Consider the following 19412-nt stretch of genomic DNA (forward strand, 5'->3'; position numbering starts at 1 on the left):
AGAGACTCAGTGAACTCATTGAACTGGTGCTGGTCGGGTGCAGGATAGAGGTGGCTATTCCCGGCCTGGCCTGCACTCTGGGAATTTGTTGGCATGAGAGGCTATACATGGCCTGTGCCAGAGAGAGGACCAGTGCAGGCTTGTCTTGGCTCCTGTCCAGGAGGGGGTGAATGCTTGATTTCTAGGGACAGTGGGAAGAGTTGTGAAATAGAGATGCATGGTCCATGAGAAGCAAACTGCAAGAGAAAGGTCCCTGGTGATAGAAACCTCTGAAGCACTTACTCTGAAGGTAAGCGCGAAGCCACCCAGCCAAGGACGAACTTCCCTGACAGCATACGTCTCTTCTCTCTCACGACAGCAACTAGCAAATGGGGAAGAAAATGAAAAGGTAGAGGAAACAAAACCCAACAAAACCTACTTTCCCCAAATTAGCTAGTCCTGAATTGCAGGCCTTAGAATAAGGGAGGGGGAGGAGAAGACTTACCTTTGAAGAAAGATTGAAGTTTTGATTATTATCTTGGTCTGGACAAAGGCTTACTCTTAACATTTGCAGGTCCTGGCAAGGATGCAAATTGGGGCCCACATACCACGTATTGAAATGTTTAAAAGGCCTAATTAAAGTTCACAAACTTAAACAGAACATGTTATAGCCTCTTCCCTTGACAATATTCCTTCTAAATGACAAAAAACGAAAGCTGTTTGCTGGATCCCTCAGTCTCCTCTTCCAGTAGCCCAGGACATTAACAAGACAAGTACACCCTTTCTCTTCCTCTTGATTTGGGGGGAACTCTTTCTCCCTTTGCTGAGGCCTGTCTTTGCTCAGCCCCACTTTTCGCACCTTTTGTGCTTAAGTGCTGAAGCCAGAGATTTTTCCTCATGCTTCCCAGTCCAGGGCAGGTGACCTCTGCTCAGAAGGTACCCTGATCCCCTATCCTCTCAGAGGAACCTGAGGCTGGAAGTCAAGGTTCCTTGTGGGAATGTTGTCTTGTGGGAAGAGCCATCTCGAGGCTTCCCCTCTTGCTCTCCCAATTCCTACACCTCCCACATAGCAAGGGGCCTGTCCTGTAAACACGTGTTCAACCCAGCCTGTCTGTCCTTGCTCTGCATAAACCAGGGCTTCTCAAACGTTGATATGCATAAGTATAACCTGAAACTTTTGTGACAACACAGATTCTGATTTAGTAGTTCTAGGATGTGGCCTGAGAATTTTCATTTCTGAGTTTATCTTCCTAAGAGTAAGTCCTTGGTTCTGGGCCAGATTTCGAGAGTTTCATGCTATTCAAGAAAAATATGAATTTATATGTACCTAAATGAAGGCAAGAATGTAGTCTGTGGGATGGTGATAACACTGATTTTTCAACTGATGTTTCATTTGGTGAAAGGAATATCTTTGAAGAATGAATTTCCCAAGGTCAGTGTGGGTGAATGTATTTAAATTTTTAAGAGAACAGCACTCGTCTGTGAAGCTCAGAGTATTTATTATGAATAATTTCCTTTCATTATAGGTACATGTAAAAACATTGCAGTAATGAAGAAGATACATTCTCATTTATTTGGGAAACAACGTTACAGAGATTCTTTGAAGAGTTACTTGCTCCAAAAATGGCACTATATGGTGCTAAGCTCAACATCATCATACGCAGGGTCTTCTTGTCTCAGGACCAATGAGGGTTCTTTCTCTTCTATGCTATAGTTGACAGCTTCTCTAGGAGACTGTAGAGAGATGTCTGAAATAGTAAGGAGAACCTTGGTTTCAGTGCTGACAAAAATAAAGGAAGGTGGAAGGAGACGTAAAAAGTGGTTACAAAATAGGGAGGAGGGACCAGTGCTGTGGGGACCCAACACTTGTCTGAGAGGCTAGATAGAGCTACTCCATACTGACTCAGCCACTCTGTGCAAATCTTGTCTTGATTTCAATAGTTGGAAAGAAGATAGATCAATAATGGCAAGGAGTGGACGACAGACACAAACACTCTCTTCTACAGAAGTCTGGTACAATTCCTTAAGGAATGGAGGGTGGAGATGACTCTCTAGAGCACCTCAGATGACCTCTCCTCAGCACCTCAATAATAGATCAAGCCTGACCTAACATTAATCATGAGAACAATTTGGGTTCTCTGTCAGATGCCGAAAGGGAGAAGCTCAGCCAAATCCCACAATCTCCTACTCCCCAGGGACCACATACTCAAATATAAGCAGAAAGCCTAGTCCTAAGGAATGAGGGTCTTCATCTATCAATTGAAACAGTGAGAGAAATGTGTCTTTGTTTCCTTCTAGTGCTGAGATTTTATGACCCTCTAATTAAGGCCATTGCACATTTTTCATAGATAATGGGCAATATCAACTTTAAACATTTGGTTAAATAGTTACCCCAAGACAAGTTTTCATAGTTCACAAATTTAATTTACATTGCCACTAAAAATCTTTCCAGATTAGTTCTTGCAATCCGAGAGAGTCCGCAAATTTATCGTTGGAACATATGTCTCAGTTTGGGATATGAAAAATGAGAACAAAACCTCTGCAACTCATTACAGACATTTCTACATCCAACTGATGGTGGACATGGACACAGAGAACACAACATGTTTCTCCTCTCAGAAGAGATAAAATATCTGTAATATACTAGGGAAAGGGAAGAGCTGATCTTATCCAGGTATACGAGGCTACCTAGATTCTGATAGTAAAGAAAAACTGACTATTGACGGTCCAAACTCATCTTTTCCATGGCAGGGAAGTAAGGCTACTGGAGACAGAGCTGTCCACTCACCTGTCTGGGAATACCTGGCACTATCTCCCTCCTCTGGGGAAAAATAATTCTCACTCATCCCAGGGAAAGAAGGAATTTCAGGAACAAATGACTCTTCAACATCATCATAACCATTTCCTGTGGCATTGACATGCTGTCCTGGAGGCTCTGAAAGTAGACAAGGACTTAGGGGAAACAGCAAAATATGGGTTGGACTAGGTGATATCTTAAGTCCCTTCTAATGCAGAGACTCTAACAGTTGATAAATATAGGCACCATACCCAGGGTTGTCTCAAAGGCATATATTTGATCTCAATCTTCTCAGAAATCATTTGTATCTTCTAAATATTCCAATACATGAAGGTCAATAATATTTTTCTAATATGGTCTCTCATACCATAAATCATCAACAAAAGCAATTGTGCTATGAATTTCAGGTACTATTTTCAAGCATATGGTACTGAGTTGTAACATATAATATGCACACATCAGTGACTGAGGAAGGATGAATCCAGATTGAGAGAACCCAGGCTGTTCATGTGCCCTCTGAAGCTGTGGGAGACACAGAGCTGGCAGGGAGAGGGAAGCATGGATATCTATCACTCAGTGACAGGAGATCTCACCAGTCCCAATCACAGGAGGCCTGGGTTTCAATTCCCTCTAGACCCAACTGACCTCAGGATCTGATCCCCAGGAGCCCTTCTGGACATGCCTCATCCTAAGAGCTGTCCATCTTCACTATCTGGAGGAGATCCTGGAGGGGCATTCTCCTCTCTTAGGTCTCTTGTAAATAAGAGTTTCTAGTAGGGGGTAAGCACAGATACCAAGCACTCCATGTATTCCAGGGCTTACCAAAAACACTTTTTTGATCTCAATATATACATAATCCATTAAATGATCCAAATATCATACTCTCTCAGGGTCCAACCATACTTCCAAATGTTCTCTATTGCTACAGAATTTTTGAGATTATCAGTTTCAGATGTTATTTAAAAAAACATGGCCTTTGAACCCATAATAATACATTAGATGCATGTCTGTAAGTGAGGAGAAGTAGCTGTGGATGCAGAAAGCTGAGTATGATCTTTCTCTTTCTGAGGTCACAGAGTGGGCAGAGAGAAGAAAAAATTGTTGTGAACTGGAGAGAAGAGATCCTTCTCATCCTAATTGTAGGATGAGTTCTCTTCAGATGAGATTCCTCCTCCTCATCCACACCATCCAAGGGATGACCTATCTCTACTACCTGGGGCAGATTCAGGGTCTCCAACCTGCTTGTTGTCCCCTGGGTAATATGGCAGCTTAGTCACTGAGTCATCAGACAGGTTATCTGTTAAGGAGAAAAACATAACAAACAGAAAACTTTTCCCACACCAGGTGGCCCAATGTCATGGTTTAGAAGAAACCTTGAGGATTCAGACTTGTAGAGAGAAGGCTTGGAGCTCTTGACTTAAGAGGAGGCTGACTCTGTGAGGTTGGGTTAGTGGTTGGGTCTGTTCTTGCTGAAGATAACCCATGGCTAGCTCATGAACAGAGGGGAGGGCATGGAACATACCTGGGCTGTCCAACAGGTCTTCCTCTGGTTTTATGATGTAATCAATCTCTTGGTACAAGGGCTCATCAACAGCATCTTCAAAAGTAGATAAGGCTGGGGAGTATGGCATGACTTTAGAGACTGCCCTTGGAGGTATTCTCTTTACCAATAGACAAAGTTTTCAGTGCTCTCCAATTCTCACACTTGGGGAAACCCCTGTGGGCTGATAGGGCCCCTTTCTTAGCCTTGTGCCTTTTTGAGACAGAACTAAATTTCCTGACCCTGATCTTGATCCTATACTCATTTTCCACTGACACTGTTCACACAGGAAGTTATAATTTTTGAGAGTTTACATTCAACCCAGGACCAAGGATTCAATTCTTTCAAATCTTAAAGTCTATTGTAGAGAAGGTGGACTTTTGCCAGATAATGAAGATGGAGACCAATACTTGTTCACTTTTCTTGATGTCACAACTGGCTTGGTATCACAACTGGAAATAACCTTTCCTCTACTTTCCAGATCATTTAGCACCCCTAAGGCCCACCTTGATGCTCTGCTCTCCATCTGTGCAGCTGAATTCCCAGGATGATAAAGACCAGGAAAAGAAGGGCCCCCAGTATGATACAGAAGATCCCAGGTAGGGAGAAGAAGCCAGGGACAGGAGCTGAGCCTGAATTGGTGCCTGAGGAGAGAAGAGGGCCATGTGGTTTCAGAGAGGGTTATAAGCCTAGGAGAGCCGTCCTCCCTCCCTCTTATCCCAGTCATCCCTTGAGACCTAAAGACCACGAAGTCACCATTCAGATACAATGGATCTTCCTGAACCCCAAGATATGATTGACCCAGTCCTGAGCAGTGTCAACTGTCTTCTGAATCTGGCTCTAAGGGATTTTTATAAAATGAAAGCTAGTAAAGCTTTGGAGCATCGCAGCTGCCACAACTTAATAGGACTAAAAACACCTTAGACCTTGCCTATACTAATATGGTTAATTTTGCCAGAAATATTTATATTCAATAGAGCAGGTCCCTGAAAATATGGTTTTCTCCACTATCACATGGTTCAGAGCAGAAGGATCACTTACTTGCATGGGTTTGGAGAACTGCTTTCCTCTCACCTGCAGAGAATAGGAGGAAAATGGGCTCACTGTACTGAGTTGGCCTGGAAAAGCCATAGGGTTACCCTTACTAACCACTGGCATATTGTTCTCTCCCAGATCCCAGGATTTCAGGCAAACCCTCTCCTGGAGCCAGAGCACAGAACAGCAGGTTAGTTCAGGAAGTGCTTGTGGATCTAAATTCATACCTCCTTCAATTTTTGGTCAATTCCCGGATCCTCCACTCACCAGAGCACCTCACTCCAGCATCCTCCTCATGCTTGCAGTCATTCTGCCCCCAGGGCTCCGCAGCACAGGCCCACAGGGAGGACTCCCTGCCCCTGCACTGCACTTCATCCAGCCAGATGCTCCCATTTCCCAGGCCAAATGCTGCCTTTTGCAGGGCATCCAGAGCAGAGCCACAGCCCAGCTGCTGACACACCACCTCGGCTTCTGCCAGGCTCCAGGAGTCATCACATACTGTACCCCAGGAGCCATTGTGCCAAACCTCCACTCGCCCTGAGCACTTCGTGTCTCCTCCTCTGAGTCGGAGCTTCTCTTTGTCTGAAAAGGCAGCAGCACCTCCTGTTACCAACCCTGGTGGGAAGGAAGAAGCCCCTGGGAGCCAACAGGGGAGGCAGGAGGGGCTGATGTACCTGTGCAGGGGGCAGCAGTTGGACAGCTCTTGGGTCTCATTCCTGCAGAAACAGACAACAGGGAAGTGCTGGATCAGGGACAGCTGGGGGTGGTCTTGCCCCCAAATAAGATTATCTAAGGTTCTTGGCTCAGTCCAATGACAAGTGAAAATAACAGGTTTCATGATTAATCTAATGGGCTGGATTAATGAGACATTCACTGGATCTTAGCCCTTATCTCCAGCTGAAATTATTTTATCAGTTTACTTGTTTATCACTCACTGCATTCCAGAATAAACACAGAAAGACATGTATGCAGACAACCACATACACCCACACACACCCCTGAATGAAAGCTCCACTAGAGGAAGGATCTTGCATATCTATTCACCCCCGTGTTTCTGCTATTAGGACAGTGCCTGGCACATTGTGCACATTCATTCAACAAGTATGTATGGAGAATCTTCTATAATTACTGTGTATAGGGGCTTGATAAATATTTATTGAATGCATGAATAGATGAATACAAGTCCAGTAATTCCTTTAAATTCTTACTAATCAGTAAAATAATAAAGAAAATATAAATGAATGGTAATGGTTTGTGGTAATAAATAGTGCATGTTAAAAATAATTAGTCCATAAGCACAGAATTAGTTTATATTCAATATTCCATTTACTTAGTTTTTAATGGAAAATTTTAAAACAGATTCTAAACTACTCATCTATTTTTGAGTATGACATGTGGGCAAGCAAAGATTACTATGTAAGAAGAAACTTAAAAAAGGGAATGTACAGACTAGAACAATCAAAATTCAGAGAAAGACAGTTGGACAAAGAGCTCGCAAGTAAGACATAAATGTCTGCATGAGACTCAAACAAATATACTGAAAAATAGATTGAGAGGACATAGAGATAACAAACCAAAGACAAAAAATAAAAGAATTAAAACTTAAATACATATAAGTTCAAAACAACAGAAGAAAACAGAAGTGTACTTGGTACTTTTCATAAAATATCAGAATTTCTATATTCTTTCTAAATCATCCAATCAAACCTCCTACCCTATGCAGAGAACATCTCAGAAAATGATGGCAGGACCTTTTTGGGGTGGTTTTTCACTTTCAGAGTCAGAGACTTTACAACCTCTCAATTCAGAGTGTTTTACTGTAGAAAAGATATTATCAATATAAGGTTCAATGATTTAAACCATCATTGGCCTTCAACAGGGAAAAGACAATGAGATGAGGAAAGAGGCAAGAAAGAGGGTGAGCCTCTGCCTTTGAAATATCTATGGCTATATTCTCTCCTCTGGGAGATTTCAGGAGACTCCCAGCATGTTGTCCACAGTACAACTGAATGGTATGTGTGTGTGTGTGTCTGTGTGTGTGTGTGTGTGAGAGAGAGGAAAGAAATGTTGAGAAAGGTGTTATTGCCTAAATGTTTGTCCCCCACAAACATGTACTTATTTATTTCTATATGTTGAATATCCAGGTAAGGACTGACAAAGAAGAGGCAAGAAAATGGAATATAGTTAAATGATTATAATGTTGTGTTTTAAAAAATATAATCTGGCTAAGAAAAAAATGCGGATATGAGGAAAGTGAAAAATTAAGAAAAATCGACAGAGGAAAAGATTGAGTGTCTCCATGAGGATAAAAATGATTGGTAAAGGAGCATTATGGGATATAAGACATAAGGATAAGAAGCAGATCTCATCAAGATGGTGGTGTAGGCAGACTCTGAATTCACCTCCTCCCATGAACACAATCAGACTACAAATATTTTTGGAAAAATTACCCTGGAGGGGAAACTGAAAACTGGATAAAAAGAACCCTCACAACATGAGACAGTCCTGAATGAGACAGAAGAGGCAGAAATTCCTCGGGAGAGAAAAAAAGCCACTTTTGTGAGCCACGGAGATTCACAGCCAGCTGGGTGGGAGCCACCTAAGGGACATAGCCCTCCCTGGAGGAGTGGGATCCTAAGTAGGGGCCCATTACTGCTATAAGCATCCTTCAGACTTGGCACAACTGAGGTGAGTGTCCTACTGTCTGGCTTCACTGGATTTTAACTGCAGTGAGGAATATCCCCAGAAAAGCTATCTGACAAGCCTGAAAAATCCCAGCCCTCAAAGGGCCCATGCACAAATTCACCCATCTTAGAAAACAACCTAAAGTCACCAAAAAGAAGGCTTCACAGTCCTTTGGTGAAAAGAAACTCACCTGGTAGACTCTGGGTGCATCTCAGTCAGAGGTGAGACCTCTCCAGAGACTGAGACATTGGTGGCAGCCATTGTTGTGATGTAGTACAGGTGTGCTGACACAGAAGCTAGCAGATGCCATTGAAGTTCTTCCCCTGGCCTGTTAGCCCAGGGGTCTGCCACACCCACTAGAGCACAGGTTTAACCAAGTTCAGCCAGGGCAGGCAGCCTGCCCTAGGGACCAGTCCCACCCAACAGCAAGCCCTCAGGTGACTTCTCGGTCTGCATAGACTCAGTGCCTTGATCCTTTACAGGCAGATGTGTGTGCCCCCCTCTGTGGGCCAGGGCCTATGTGAGGACCAGATAAACTGTAGGGGGTATTGATGGAAAGCTGGGGGGTCTGCAGTGGGGTGACTGGATATGCTCTGGGGGTCAGGAAGTGCACATGGGCCAGGACTGTGTTGATGGTGTGTATGGAGCTGTGGGGGGTGGGGCTTATCAGTGGCAGAAGACCTGTGCTTCACAAACAGCCAAAAAGAGTATCAGCCCCACCTACCAAAGCCTGAAACAATTGGGTGCTCCTGTGCCTAGGGCCAACCCCACTCAGCTGCAATCCTAAAACAGCTGACAACAGCCTTGCAGGCCTGAGGCCTACAGTAACTGTAAGCCCCTGAGCCTAGTAACCAGCTACACTGGGTACCTACCCAATTAACAGGAAAGCTGCAACAGGAGTGTGCTATTATACCTTGTAGCCAATGGTGCTGGGGTTTCCCAATCCCAATTTACAAACAGCCATGCAGCAAGGGAAAGACTAGATTCCCTGGGTACATGCATTAAGAGCAACTCTGTCACAGCAGAATGACACAAGTAGCCCACACAGGGGTCACTCCTGGATCATTTGGACTGGTGATGAGAGGGAAGCACACTGCCAGGCCTCAAAAGGTGTCTCTTCCACACGGCCACTTCTCCAAGATCAGGAGACATAGCCAATTCACCTAGTACATGGATACAAGCACAGAGAAAGAGGTGTAATGAGGAGACAAAGGAATACATTCCAAGCAAGGGAACAGGACAAAAACCCAGAAAAAGAACTAAATGAAACAGAAATAAGCAATCCACCTTAAAAAGAGTTCAAATAAAAACTCATAAGGATGCTCAATGATATTGGGAGAAGACTGGATGAACACAGTGAGAACATCAACAAAGAATTGGAAAATATAAAAAAGAACCAATCAGAAATGAAGAATAGAATACTGGAAATGAAAAATTCACTAGAGGGACTCAATAGCAGAGTAGATGATACAGAAGAGCAGATCAGCAAGCTGGACAAAAGACTAGAGGAAATCACCCAAGCTGAACAGATAAAAGAAAAAAAGAATTAAAAAGAATGATAACAGTCTAAGGGAATTCTGGGACAATATCAAATGCTCTAACATCTGTATTATAGGTGTCCCAGAAGGAGAAGAGAAAGACAAAGGGGTAGAGAATCTATTTGAAGAAGTAATAGCTGAAAAATTTTCTAACTTAAGGAAGGAAACAGACATCCAAGTACAGGAAGCACAGAGAGCACCAAACAAAATAAGCCCAAAGAGGCCCACACCATGACACACTATAATTAAAATGTCCAAAATTAAAGATAAAGAGAGAATCCTAAAAGTGGCAAGAGAACAGCAACAAGTGACATACAAAGGAAAGCCCATAAGGCTATCGGTAGACTTCTCAGCCAAAACCCCTCAGGCTAGAAGAGAGTGGCATGACATATATAAAGTGCTGAAAGAATATCCTACAGCCAAGAATATCCTATCCAGCAAAGTTATCATTCACAATGGAAGGAGAGATAAAGAGCTTCCCAGAGAAGCAAAAATTAAAGGAGTTTATCACCAAGAAACCAGTTCTACAAGAAATGCTGAAGGGATTTAAGTGGGAAAGAGAAGACCACAAACAGGGTCAAGAAAATTATCAAACCACAACAACAACAAACAAAGCAGGCAATAAAATCCCTGGTAAAGGCAAAAATATAGTAAAGGTAGCAGATCAACCACCTATGAAGATAATATGAAGGTTAAAAGACAAAGTACTAAAATTACCTATTTCAATGATAAGAGGGTAACGGATAGACACACACAAAACAAGAGACTAGATATGATTTCCAAAACATAAAATGTGGGAGGAGAGGAGTAAAAGAGTAGAGCTTTTAGAAAGAGGTCAAGCTAAAGAGACTATCAACTCAATACAGATTGCTATATATGTAGAATATTATATAGGAACCTCATGGTAATCACAAACCAGAAACCTAAAATAAAAAACAAATAAATAAGAAGAAAGAAATCAAACACATTACTAAAGAAAGCCATGAAACCACAAAGGAAGAGAGCAAGATAAGAAGAAATAAACAGAGAAGAACTACTAAAACACCCAGGAAAAAAGTAACAAAATGGCAATAAATACGTATTTATCAGTAGCTACTTTAAATGTCAATGGACTAAACACTCCAATCCAAAGGCATAGGGTGGCGGATTGGATACAAAAACAAGACCCATATATATGCTGCATTCAAGAGACACACTTCAGACCTAAAGACACTCAGACACTGAAAGTGAAGGGATGGAAAAAGATACTCCATGAAAATGGCAGAGAAAAGAAAGCAGGGGTAGCAATACTTATATCAGACAAAATAGACTTTAAAACAAAAACTGTAACAAGAGACAAAGATGGGCACTGCATAATGATAAAGGGAACAATCCAATAAGAGGATATTACACTTGCAAATATCTATGCACCCAACATAGGAGCACCTAAATATATAAAGCAATTATTAACAGACATAAAAGCAGAAATAGACAGTAACACAATAATAGTAGGGGACTTTAACACTCCACTTACACCAATGGACAGATGATCCAAACAGAAGATCAATAAGGAAACACTGGACTTAAATGGCACATTAGACCTGATGGACTTAGTGGATATATATAGAACATTCCATCCAAAAACCACAGAATACACATTCTTTTCAAATGCACATGGCACCTTCTCCAGGACTGATCACATATTAGGCAACAAAACAAGTCTCAATAAATTTAAGAATACTGGAATAATACCAAGCATCTTTTCTAACCACAAAGGTATGGAACTAGAAATCAACTACAGGAAGAAAATCAGAAAGGCCACAAAAATGTGGAGATTAAACAAAATGCTACTGAACAACGATTGGGTCAATGAAGAAATCAAAGGAGAAATGAAAAAATATCTGGAGACAAAAGAAAATGGAAATGCGACATGCCAAAATCTATGGGATACAGCAAAAGTAGTTCCAAAAGGGAAGTTTATAGCAATTCAGGCCTACCTCAACAAACAAGAAAAATCCCATATAAACAATCCAACAGTGCACCTAAGAAACTGGACAAAGAAGAACAAACAAATCCCCAAATCAGCAGAAGGAAGGAAATAAAAATCAGAGCAGAAATAAATGAAATAGAGACTAAAACACAATAGAAAAATTAATGAAACCAAGAGCTTGTTCTTTGAAAAGATAAACAAAATTGACAAACCTTCAGCTAGACTCACCAAGAAAAAAAGAGAGATGGATCAAATAAATAAAATCAGAAATGAAAGAGGACAAACTACAACAGACAACTCAGAAATACAAAAGATTATAAGATAATGCTATGAAAAGCTATGCCAACAAATTGGATAATTTAGAAGAATGGATAAATTATTAGAATCATACAATCTTCCAAAACTTGAACAAGAAGCAGCAGAGAATTTGAATAGACCAATCACTACTAAGGAAATTGAAACAATAATAAAAACATCCCCAAAAATAAAAGTCCAGGACCAGATGCCTTCCCTAGTGAATTCTACCAAACATTAAAAGAAGACTTAATATCTATCCTTCTCGAACTCTTCCAAAAAATTGAAGAGGAGGGGAGACTTCCTAACTCATTCTACAAGCCAACATTATCCTGATACCAAAACCAGACAAGGACAACACAAAAAAAGAAAATGCAAAAGAATGAAAGTAGACCATTATCTTATACCATGCACAAAAATAAACTCAAAATGGATTAAAGACTTGAATGTAAGACCTGAAACCATGAAAATTCTACTAGAAAACATAGGCAGTATGCACTTTGACATCAGTCTTAGCAGTATATTTTCAAGTACATGAGTGACCGGGCAAGGGGAACAAAAGAAAAAATAAACAATGGGACTACGTCAAACTAAAAAGCTTCCACACAGCAAAGGAAACCATCAACAAAATGAAAAAACAACCTAACAATTGGGAGAAGATATTTGCAAACCATATATCAGATGAAGGGTTAATATGCAAAATATGCAAAGAACTCATATGTCTCAACAACAAAAAAACCAAAACCCAGTTAAAAAATAGGCAAAAGATCTGAACAGAGATTTCTCCAAAGAAGATATACGAGTGGCCAACAGGCATATGAAAAGATGCTCAACATCATTAGCTATCAGGGAAATTCAAATCAAAACTACAATGAGGTATCACCTCACTCCCATCAGAATGGCTATACTTAACACAATAGGAAACATGTGTTGGAGAGGATGTGGAGAGAAGGGAACCCTGTACACTACTGGTGGGAGTGCAAACTGGTGCAGCCACTATGGAAAGCAGAATGGAGTTTCGTCATAAAATTAAGAATAGAACTACCATATGATCCAGCTATTCCACTGCTGGGTATTTATCCGAAGAACTTGAAAACACGAATGCATAAAGATACATGCACCTCTATGTTCATTGCAGCCTTATTCACAACAGCCAAGACTTGGAAGCAACCTAGGTGCTCATCAAGGGGTGAATGGATAAAGAAGACATGGTATATATACACAATGGAATACTTCTTAGCCATAAGAAATGATGAAATCTGGCCATTTGTGACAACATGGATAGATCTTGAGAGTATTATGCTATGTGAAATAAGTCAGAGGGATAAAGCATCAAATGCCACATGATCTCACTCATAAGTAGAAGATAAAAACAATGACAAACAAACACATAGCAACAGAGATTGGATTGGTGCTTGCCAGAGGGGAAGGGAGGAGGGAGGAGAGGGAAAAGGGTGGTTAGGCACACATGTGTGGCAATGGATTATAATTAGTCTTTGGTTGCTGAGCATGATGTAATCTACACAAAATTCAAAATATATTACTATTTACACCTGAAAGTTATATAGTGTTATAATCCAATATTACTGCAATAAAAATAAAATTAAAAAAGTGATCAAAAAAGGAAATATGATGTACATTTGAAATTTATATAATGTTACAGACCAATGTTATCTCAATAAAGAAATAGAAAAGGTTCAAGGATAAGAAGCAGTGGTCAGAGAATGGAATAAAGAAATCAAGATTTCAAGATGTTTAGTTATTGATGATTATTAGTGTATGCATAGGCAGAGAAGGAATGGAAGGAAAGGTGCTTAGAAATGAGGATCTCAATGAGTTGAGAGACCAGAATGTTGTATCAGTTGTGTTTAAAGATGCTGAAGTAATGACTAATGGTTCCAGGAATAAGGCAGAGATGAAGAACCTGGTGAGCCTAAAGTTGCAGTCTTCAGTGGACAAAGGGAAGTGACTAGAAGGTTGGATGATGACAACAATAAACAAATAGTGGGTAGTATTGCTTCATGGAATGAATTTCAAAGTAGCTGGATGTTGAGAAGAAACACAGAAGAGGAATTACTGAAAAGGACAACTGAGTGCAAGGAGTATAACTGTTCCAAGTCTCAGTCCAGAGAAAAGTGTGTTGAAAGAGAAACACACAGCCTCCGATTCACAGGGAAATCAGTGTTTTCAGAGAAAAGTCAAGTTTTTATCAGAACATGAAAGTGAAGGCAATAGTGATGATATAAGGGAATTTGAAGATGATGGGCTCAAAATTCCAGGAGACTCTGCAGAAGATTTTGAGAGAGTCAGATGAAAGGGACATATTAGTACACAGTAGTAAAGGAGGAAGGCCCAGAGGATGAAGGATCAGTCAAGAAGACTTGGATTCTGAGGACCTCTTAGAAGAGATAAATTCAAACAGAAAGATACAGGGAACCCAGGCCACTGACCACACAGCAGTTCTCCATGATGAGGTAGACAAAAAGATAAACAAATTTCTCTTTAACAGGATTGTTTTCTTGGGTCTTGGGTCCTGCCTAAGAGCAGTCTTGGCTCTGCTCACCATTCCAGGGTAAACCTGCATAGCTCTCCCTCAACCTCTTTCTGTTATGGCCATGATGGACTTTTCTCAGTACCTCATAGACACCATATTTCCCACACCTCAGTATTTACACTGACCAAAAAGATCTCTCCACTTTCTTTCCTTTATTGGCTTTATTGATTTGTTTTTCAGGTCTCACTCTAAATGGATTTATTCTTTTGCCGCACGTGCACACTTCCTCAGAACTTTCTATTTCTTCATGACACTAGAAATTTCTGTCCAGAGAGTGTTTTTAGCATTGGATTGTAGCTCCATGAAGGCAGCATGTGATACATAATAAGAAATATGTCTTTGGTCTTCTTCCCATACTCGTGGCACACAGCTCCTAAAACCCTAATTTCCTAAGTGATAAGAGCTTTAGGGGCATCTTTCGTTATAATATTAGTTCTTGTTCCTGGATGCTGAAATATCTATGAAGCAGAGAGATAATACTGCAAGGGTTTTCTTTTAGTTATTCATAAGAAGCCTCTTTCAACCATAGGTAAGTTTATGTAATAGAGTGATTTTTGGAAAGCTCCTAGAGAGATAACCACAAGATGGGGGCTAGTTGCCATAGGAATAAGCCATGTGATTAGAAGGCAGAACTTTCAACCCCACCCCCTGACCTATTAGGAGGGGAAAGGGATTGGAAGTTGAATCAATCACTGATGGCCAATAGTTATATCAGTCATGCCTCCAAATGAAGAGTCTACATAAATATTAAACAATGGAGTTTGGAAAGCTTCTGAGTTAGTGAACACATGAAGGTGCTGGGAGAATGGAATGCATTGAGAGGGCATGGAACTTCCTTGCACCTTTCCCCATACCTTGTCCTATGTATCTCTTCTATGTGATTGTTCCTGAGTTGTATCTTTTTATAATAAAATCTAGTAAGTAAATGATTTCACCGAGTTTTGTGAGCTATTTTAGCAAATTATCAAACCCATAGAGGGGGTTGTGGGAACCTCTGGTTTACAGTTGGTCATCAGAAGCACAGGTGACAACCTGGACTTGTTATTGGTGTCTAAAGTAGGAGCAGTCTTGTAGACTGAGCCCTTAACCTGTGGGATCTGATGCTATTTCCAGGTAGCTAGTGTCAGAATTGAGTTAAATTGTATGACACTCAATTGGTGTCAGAGAATTTCTAGGTTGGAAATCCCCCAAAATTTGGCGACCAGAATTGTATTGATAGTAGAGTACAGTGGTGAATTGACAGAAAAGAGGCATTTTCCTTTCCACAGTAACTATATTTCCTTCTCTTCTCTGTCCTCATGCCTGGAACATAAGTTTGTACCTACAGGGACTCAATTACTGTCTGTAAGTAGACAGACTTGAGAAGTAGTCTGAGTGATGTAAATGCCTTGCAGAGTAAAAAAATCATAAGCTTATGAGATGGAGCAAACAGGATTGGATTCCCTGGACTGTGCCTCGTTTACTTTAAGGTGTTGAGTATATCATTTAAATACTCCTAACCTCAGTTTCCTCATCTGAGTAAAATTATCACCATAATACCTATTAAAACTTTGTTGCACATATTGAATTTCATTAAATGTGAAAAAATTCAATATAATGACTAGGACATAGTAAGTGATTCGTATGACTGAAGTCTTACTTCTCATCCTTCTGACTGAGCAAATATAGGTTAATAAACATAATCTAATACTGCATTAGCAATTCCTTAGAAAGCTTAACAGAAGGGATGGAAAAAGATTTTACATGCAAATGGAAACCAAAAGAAAGCTGGGTAGCTATATTTATTTCAGACAAAATAGACTTTAAGACAAAGACTGTTCTAAAGGAAAAGAAGGCCATTATATAATGATAAAAGAGTCAATCCAACAAAAGGATATAATATTTATAAATATTTATGCATCCAACATAGGAGCACCTATACATAAAGCAAATACTAATAGACCTAAAAGGAGACATAAAAAGCAATATAATGATAGTAGGGGACTTTAATATCCTCCTTATATCAATGGATAGATAATTCAGCCAGAAATTCAATAAGGAAACATTGGCCTTCAATGACACATTAGCTCAGATGGCATTAGCAGACACATACAAAACATTTTATCCAAAAGCAAAGGAATACACATTCTTCTCAAGCGTGCATGGAACATTCTCTAAGATAGATCCTATTTTACTCTCAGAAATAAAATAGAGACTAAAAGACAATAGAAAAGATTAATGAAACTGAGTTGATTTTTTGAAAAGATAAAGTTGACAAACCTTTAGCTGGAATCACTAGAAAAAAAGAGAGAAAACTCAGACAAATAAAATCAGAAGTGAAAGAGGAGACATTACAACTGAAGCTACAGAAATGCAAAATATCCTAAGAGATGACTATGAACAATTATCTGCTAACAAATTGGACAATCTACAAGAAATGGATAAATTCATAGAAACATAAAAACTACTAAGACTGAATCATATAGAAATTCTGGACAGATTACTAGTAAGGAGATTAAACCAGTAATTGAAGACATCCTAACAAACAAAAGTCCAGGACGTGATGGCTTTACTAGTGAATTCTACCAAACATTCAAAGAAGGATACCAATCCTTCTCAAACGCTTCCAAAAATAGAAGAGGAACGAACATTTCCAAACTCATTTTATGAAGCTAGTATTACCTGGACGAGGACACTTACAGAAAAGAACATTACGGTCAAATATCCCTAATGAATACAGAACATGCAAAAATCCTCAAGAAAATACTAGCAAATAAAATTCAATGATACATTAAAAGGATCATACACCATGATCAAGAGGGATTTATTCAAGGGATACAAGGATGGTTCAACATCTGCAAATCAATTAATATGATACACTATATTAACAAAATGAAGGATAAAAATCATATGATCATCTTGGGAGTGACATCAGCATCATGGTAGAGTGAGTGGTTCCTTTTGTCTCTCCCCTCTAAATTACAACCAAACAGACATCCATAGACCATGAGAGGATTTCCTGGAAAGCTATGGAGCTATGGGAGAAGCCCCCCTCCCCCAGTGACAGCAATACAGGGTGTAAATGTTCACACAGCAGTCAGATGACTGTGAGTGGAGGTAAGGGTGGCCCAGCCCCATCTGTGTAAACACCTAAGGAGTCATGGCAGTGGTGGCCAGTGGCAGTAGCACCTGGTGGTGGCTCCATCCCACAATGGTCAGTGGAGTGGCAGCAGCCTGACCCACACAACTGCAAGCAGACAGGGTGGGATCCCCCAGCCCCCAGCGACGCCACCCTTGAGATCAGCTCCACCAGCAATGGGGGCTATATACAAGTCCCCAGGTCCCAGGCCCCTTCCATTGACAGCAACAACTGTGAACCCAGCAGCCCTGGGAGTGGTGCAACAAGCACCCCCAGACAACTCAGGACCAGCAGTGCAAGTGGTGCACAGGACAACAGCATTTGAACCTCTGGAGATGCAGTGGAGGAACATGAGACCAAGGAGATCAGAAACAAAGTAACCAAAGCTGTATTTTAATAAGAAAAGGTGATTACTACCACAAATGCACTGGTAGAGGATCAATTCATCAAACACCAGGAAGAACTACAGCAAAATGGAAGAAAAGAAGGATTATGACAACTCTCCAGAAACCAAACTCAGAGTCACAGAAGATTACAACCTAACTGACAGAGAATTCAAATAGCTGTCATAAAGAAACTTAACAAGTTACAAGAAAACTGAGAAAGATAGTTCAGTGAGCTCAGGAATAATATTAAGGAACAGAAAGAACACTTCACCAAAGAGATTGAAGCTCTAAGAAAAAAAACCAAACAGAAATTCTGGATATGAAGAACACAATTAATGAGATAAAAAAGAAATGTAGAAAGCATTAAGAATAGAGCAGATCTTATGGAGGAGAGAATTAGTAAACTTGAAGATAAAAACATAGAAATAATTCAGGTGGAGGAGGAGAGAGAATCAAGATTTTAAAAAGTGAAGAAATTCTTCAAGAAATATCTGACTAGTTAGGAAAAGTAACATAAGGATTATAGGTATCCCAGGGGGAGAAGAGAGGGAGAAAGGAGCAGAGACCTTACTCAAAGAAATAATAGCTGAGGACTTCCAAAACCTGGGGAAGGAACTGCATGTGAACATACATTAAGTTAATAGAACTCCTAATTATATCAATTCAAAAAGACCTTCTCCAACATATATAATATTAAACTGTCAAAAGTCAAAGACAAAAATGTATATTAAGGGCAGCAAAAGAGAAGAAAATAACCTACAAAGGAACCCGTATAAGGCTTTCAGTAGATTTCTCAGCAGAAACCCTACAGTCTAGGAGACAATGGAAGGAATATTCAAAATACTGAAAGACAAAAACTATTAGCCAAGAATACTTTATCCACTGAAATTATCCTTCAGATATGACAGGGGAAAAGAAGATTTCTCAGACAATCAAAAGCTGAGGGAGTTCATTGCCACTAGACCTGCCTTACAAGAAAAGGTGAAGGGAACCCTCCTACCTGAAACAAAAGGGCAAGAGTTTACAAAGCTTTGAGGAAGGAGATAAATAGACAAATTCAGAAAATTGGAGTTCTATATCTGAATAGGTTAGCAAACACCTAATTATAACATAAATGATGAAGGGAAAGAAAGCATCAAAATAACTATAAACATTTTAATCTGGTTACAAACTCACATGACAAAAAAGAATAATTTGTGAGAACAAAAACATAGAAGGGGAAGAGGGAAGGGATGGAATCTGTATAGGCTGATGGATATAAAATGCCATCAGAAAAAGTACTATCTTATCTATGAGCTCTTTTATACAAACCTCATGGTAACCACAAAACAAAAAATTAAAGTCACAAATCACAAATAAAGAGAAAACTGAGGAAAAAACATCACAAAACACCACCAAACTGAAATGGCAGACAGAAATACAAAGAAGAAGAAACAATGGAAGTATAGAACAACCGGAAAACAAAAGATAAAATGGCTACATTAAGACCTCATACATCAATAATCACTCTAAATGTA

The 19412-nt window shown here is 40.0% G+C and overlaps 1 protein-coding gene across 5 annotated transcripts in view; it reads right to left on the reverse strand.

The window, feature by feature from the left end:
- Positions 1-1460: 1460 nt before the first annotated feature.
- LOC106847300 (antigen WC1.1-like) overlaps positions 1461-19412 on the reverse strand; it is a 53074-nt gene continuing 35122 nt past the window's right edge. The window contains exons 8-16 of one of the 5 annotated variants that reach the window (XR_011497196.1): positions 6026-6067; positions 5619-5933; positions 5466-5516; positions 5358-5390; positions 4823-4960; positions 4299-4391; positions 4015-4073; positions 2768-2914; positions 1463-1727 (exon numbers count right to left, since the gene is read on the reverse strand). Coding sequence is in view for 3 of the 5 variants with exons in the window: in XM_070495237.1 (XP_070351338.1) it covers positions 1609-1727; positions 2768-2914; positions 3990-4073; positions 4299-4391; positions 4823-4960; positions 5358-5390; positions 5466-5516; positions 5619-5933; positions 6026-6067 (1022 nt within the window). In the remaining 2 variants the exon portion in view is untranslated. Of the gene's footprint in view, positions 1728-2767; positions 2915-3989; positions 4074-4298; positions 4392-4822; positions 4961-5357; positions 5391-5465; positions 5517-5618; positions 5934-6025; positions 6068-19412 lie in introns of all 5 variants that reach the window. The other 4 variants (XM_070495238.1, XM_070495237.1, XM_014866505.3 and 1 more) reach the window with 4 other exon arrangements.

Source organism: Equus asinus, chromosome 22, assembly GCF_041296235.1.
Source record: "Equus asinus isolate D_3611 breed Donkey chromosome 22, EquAss-T2T_v2, whole genome shotgun sequence".
Lineage (NCBI taxonomy): Eukaryota > Metazoa > Chordata > Mammalia > Perissodactyla > Equidae > Equus > Equus asinus.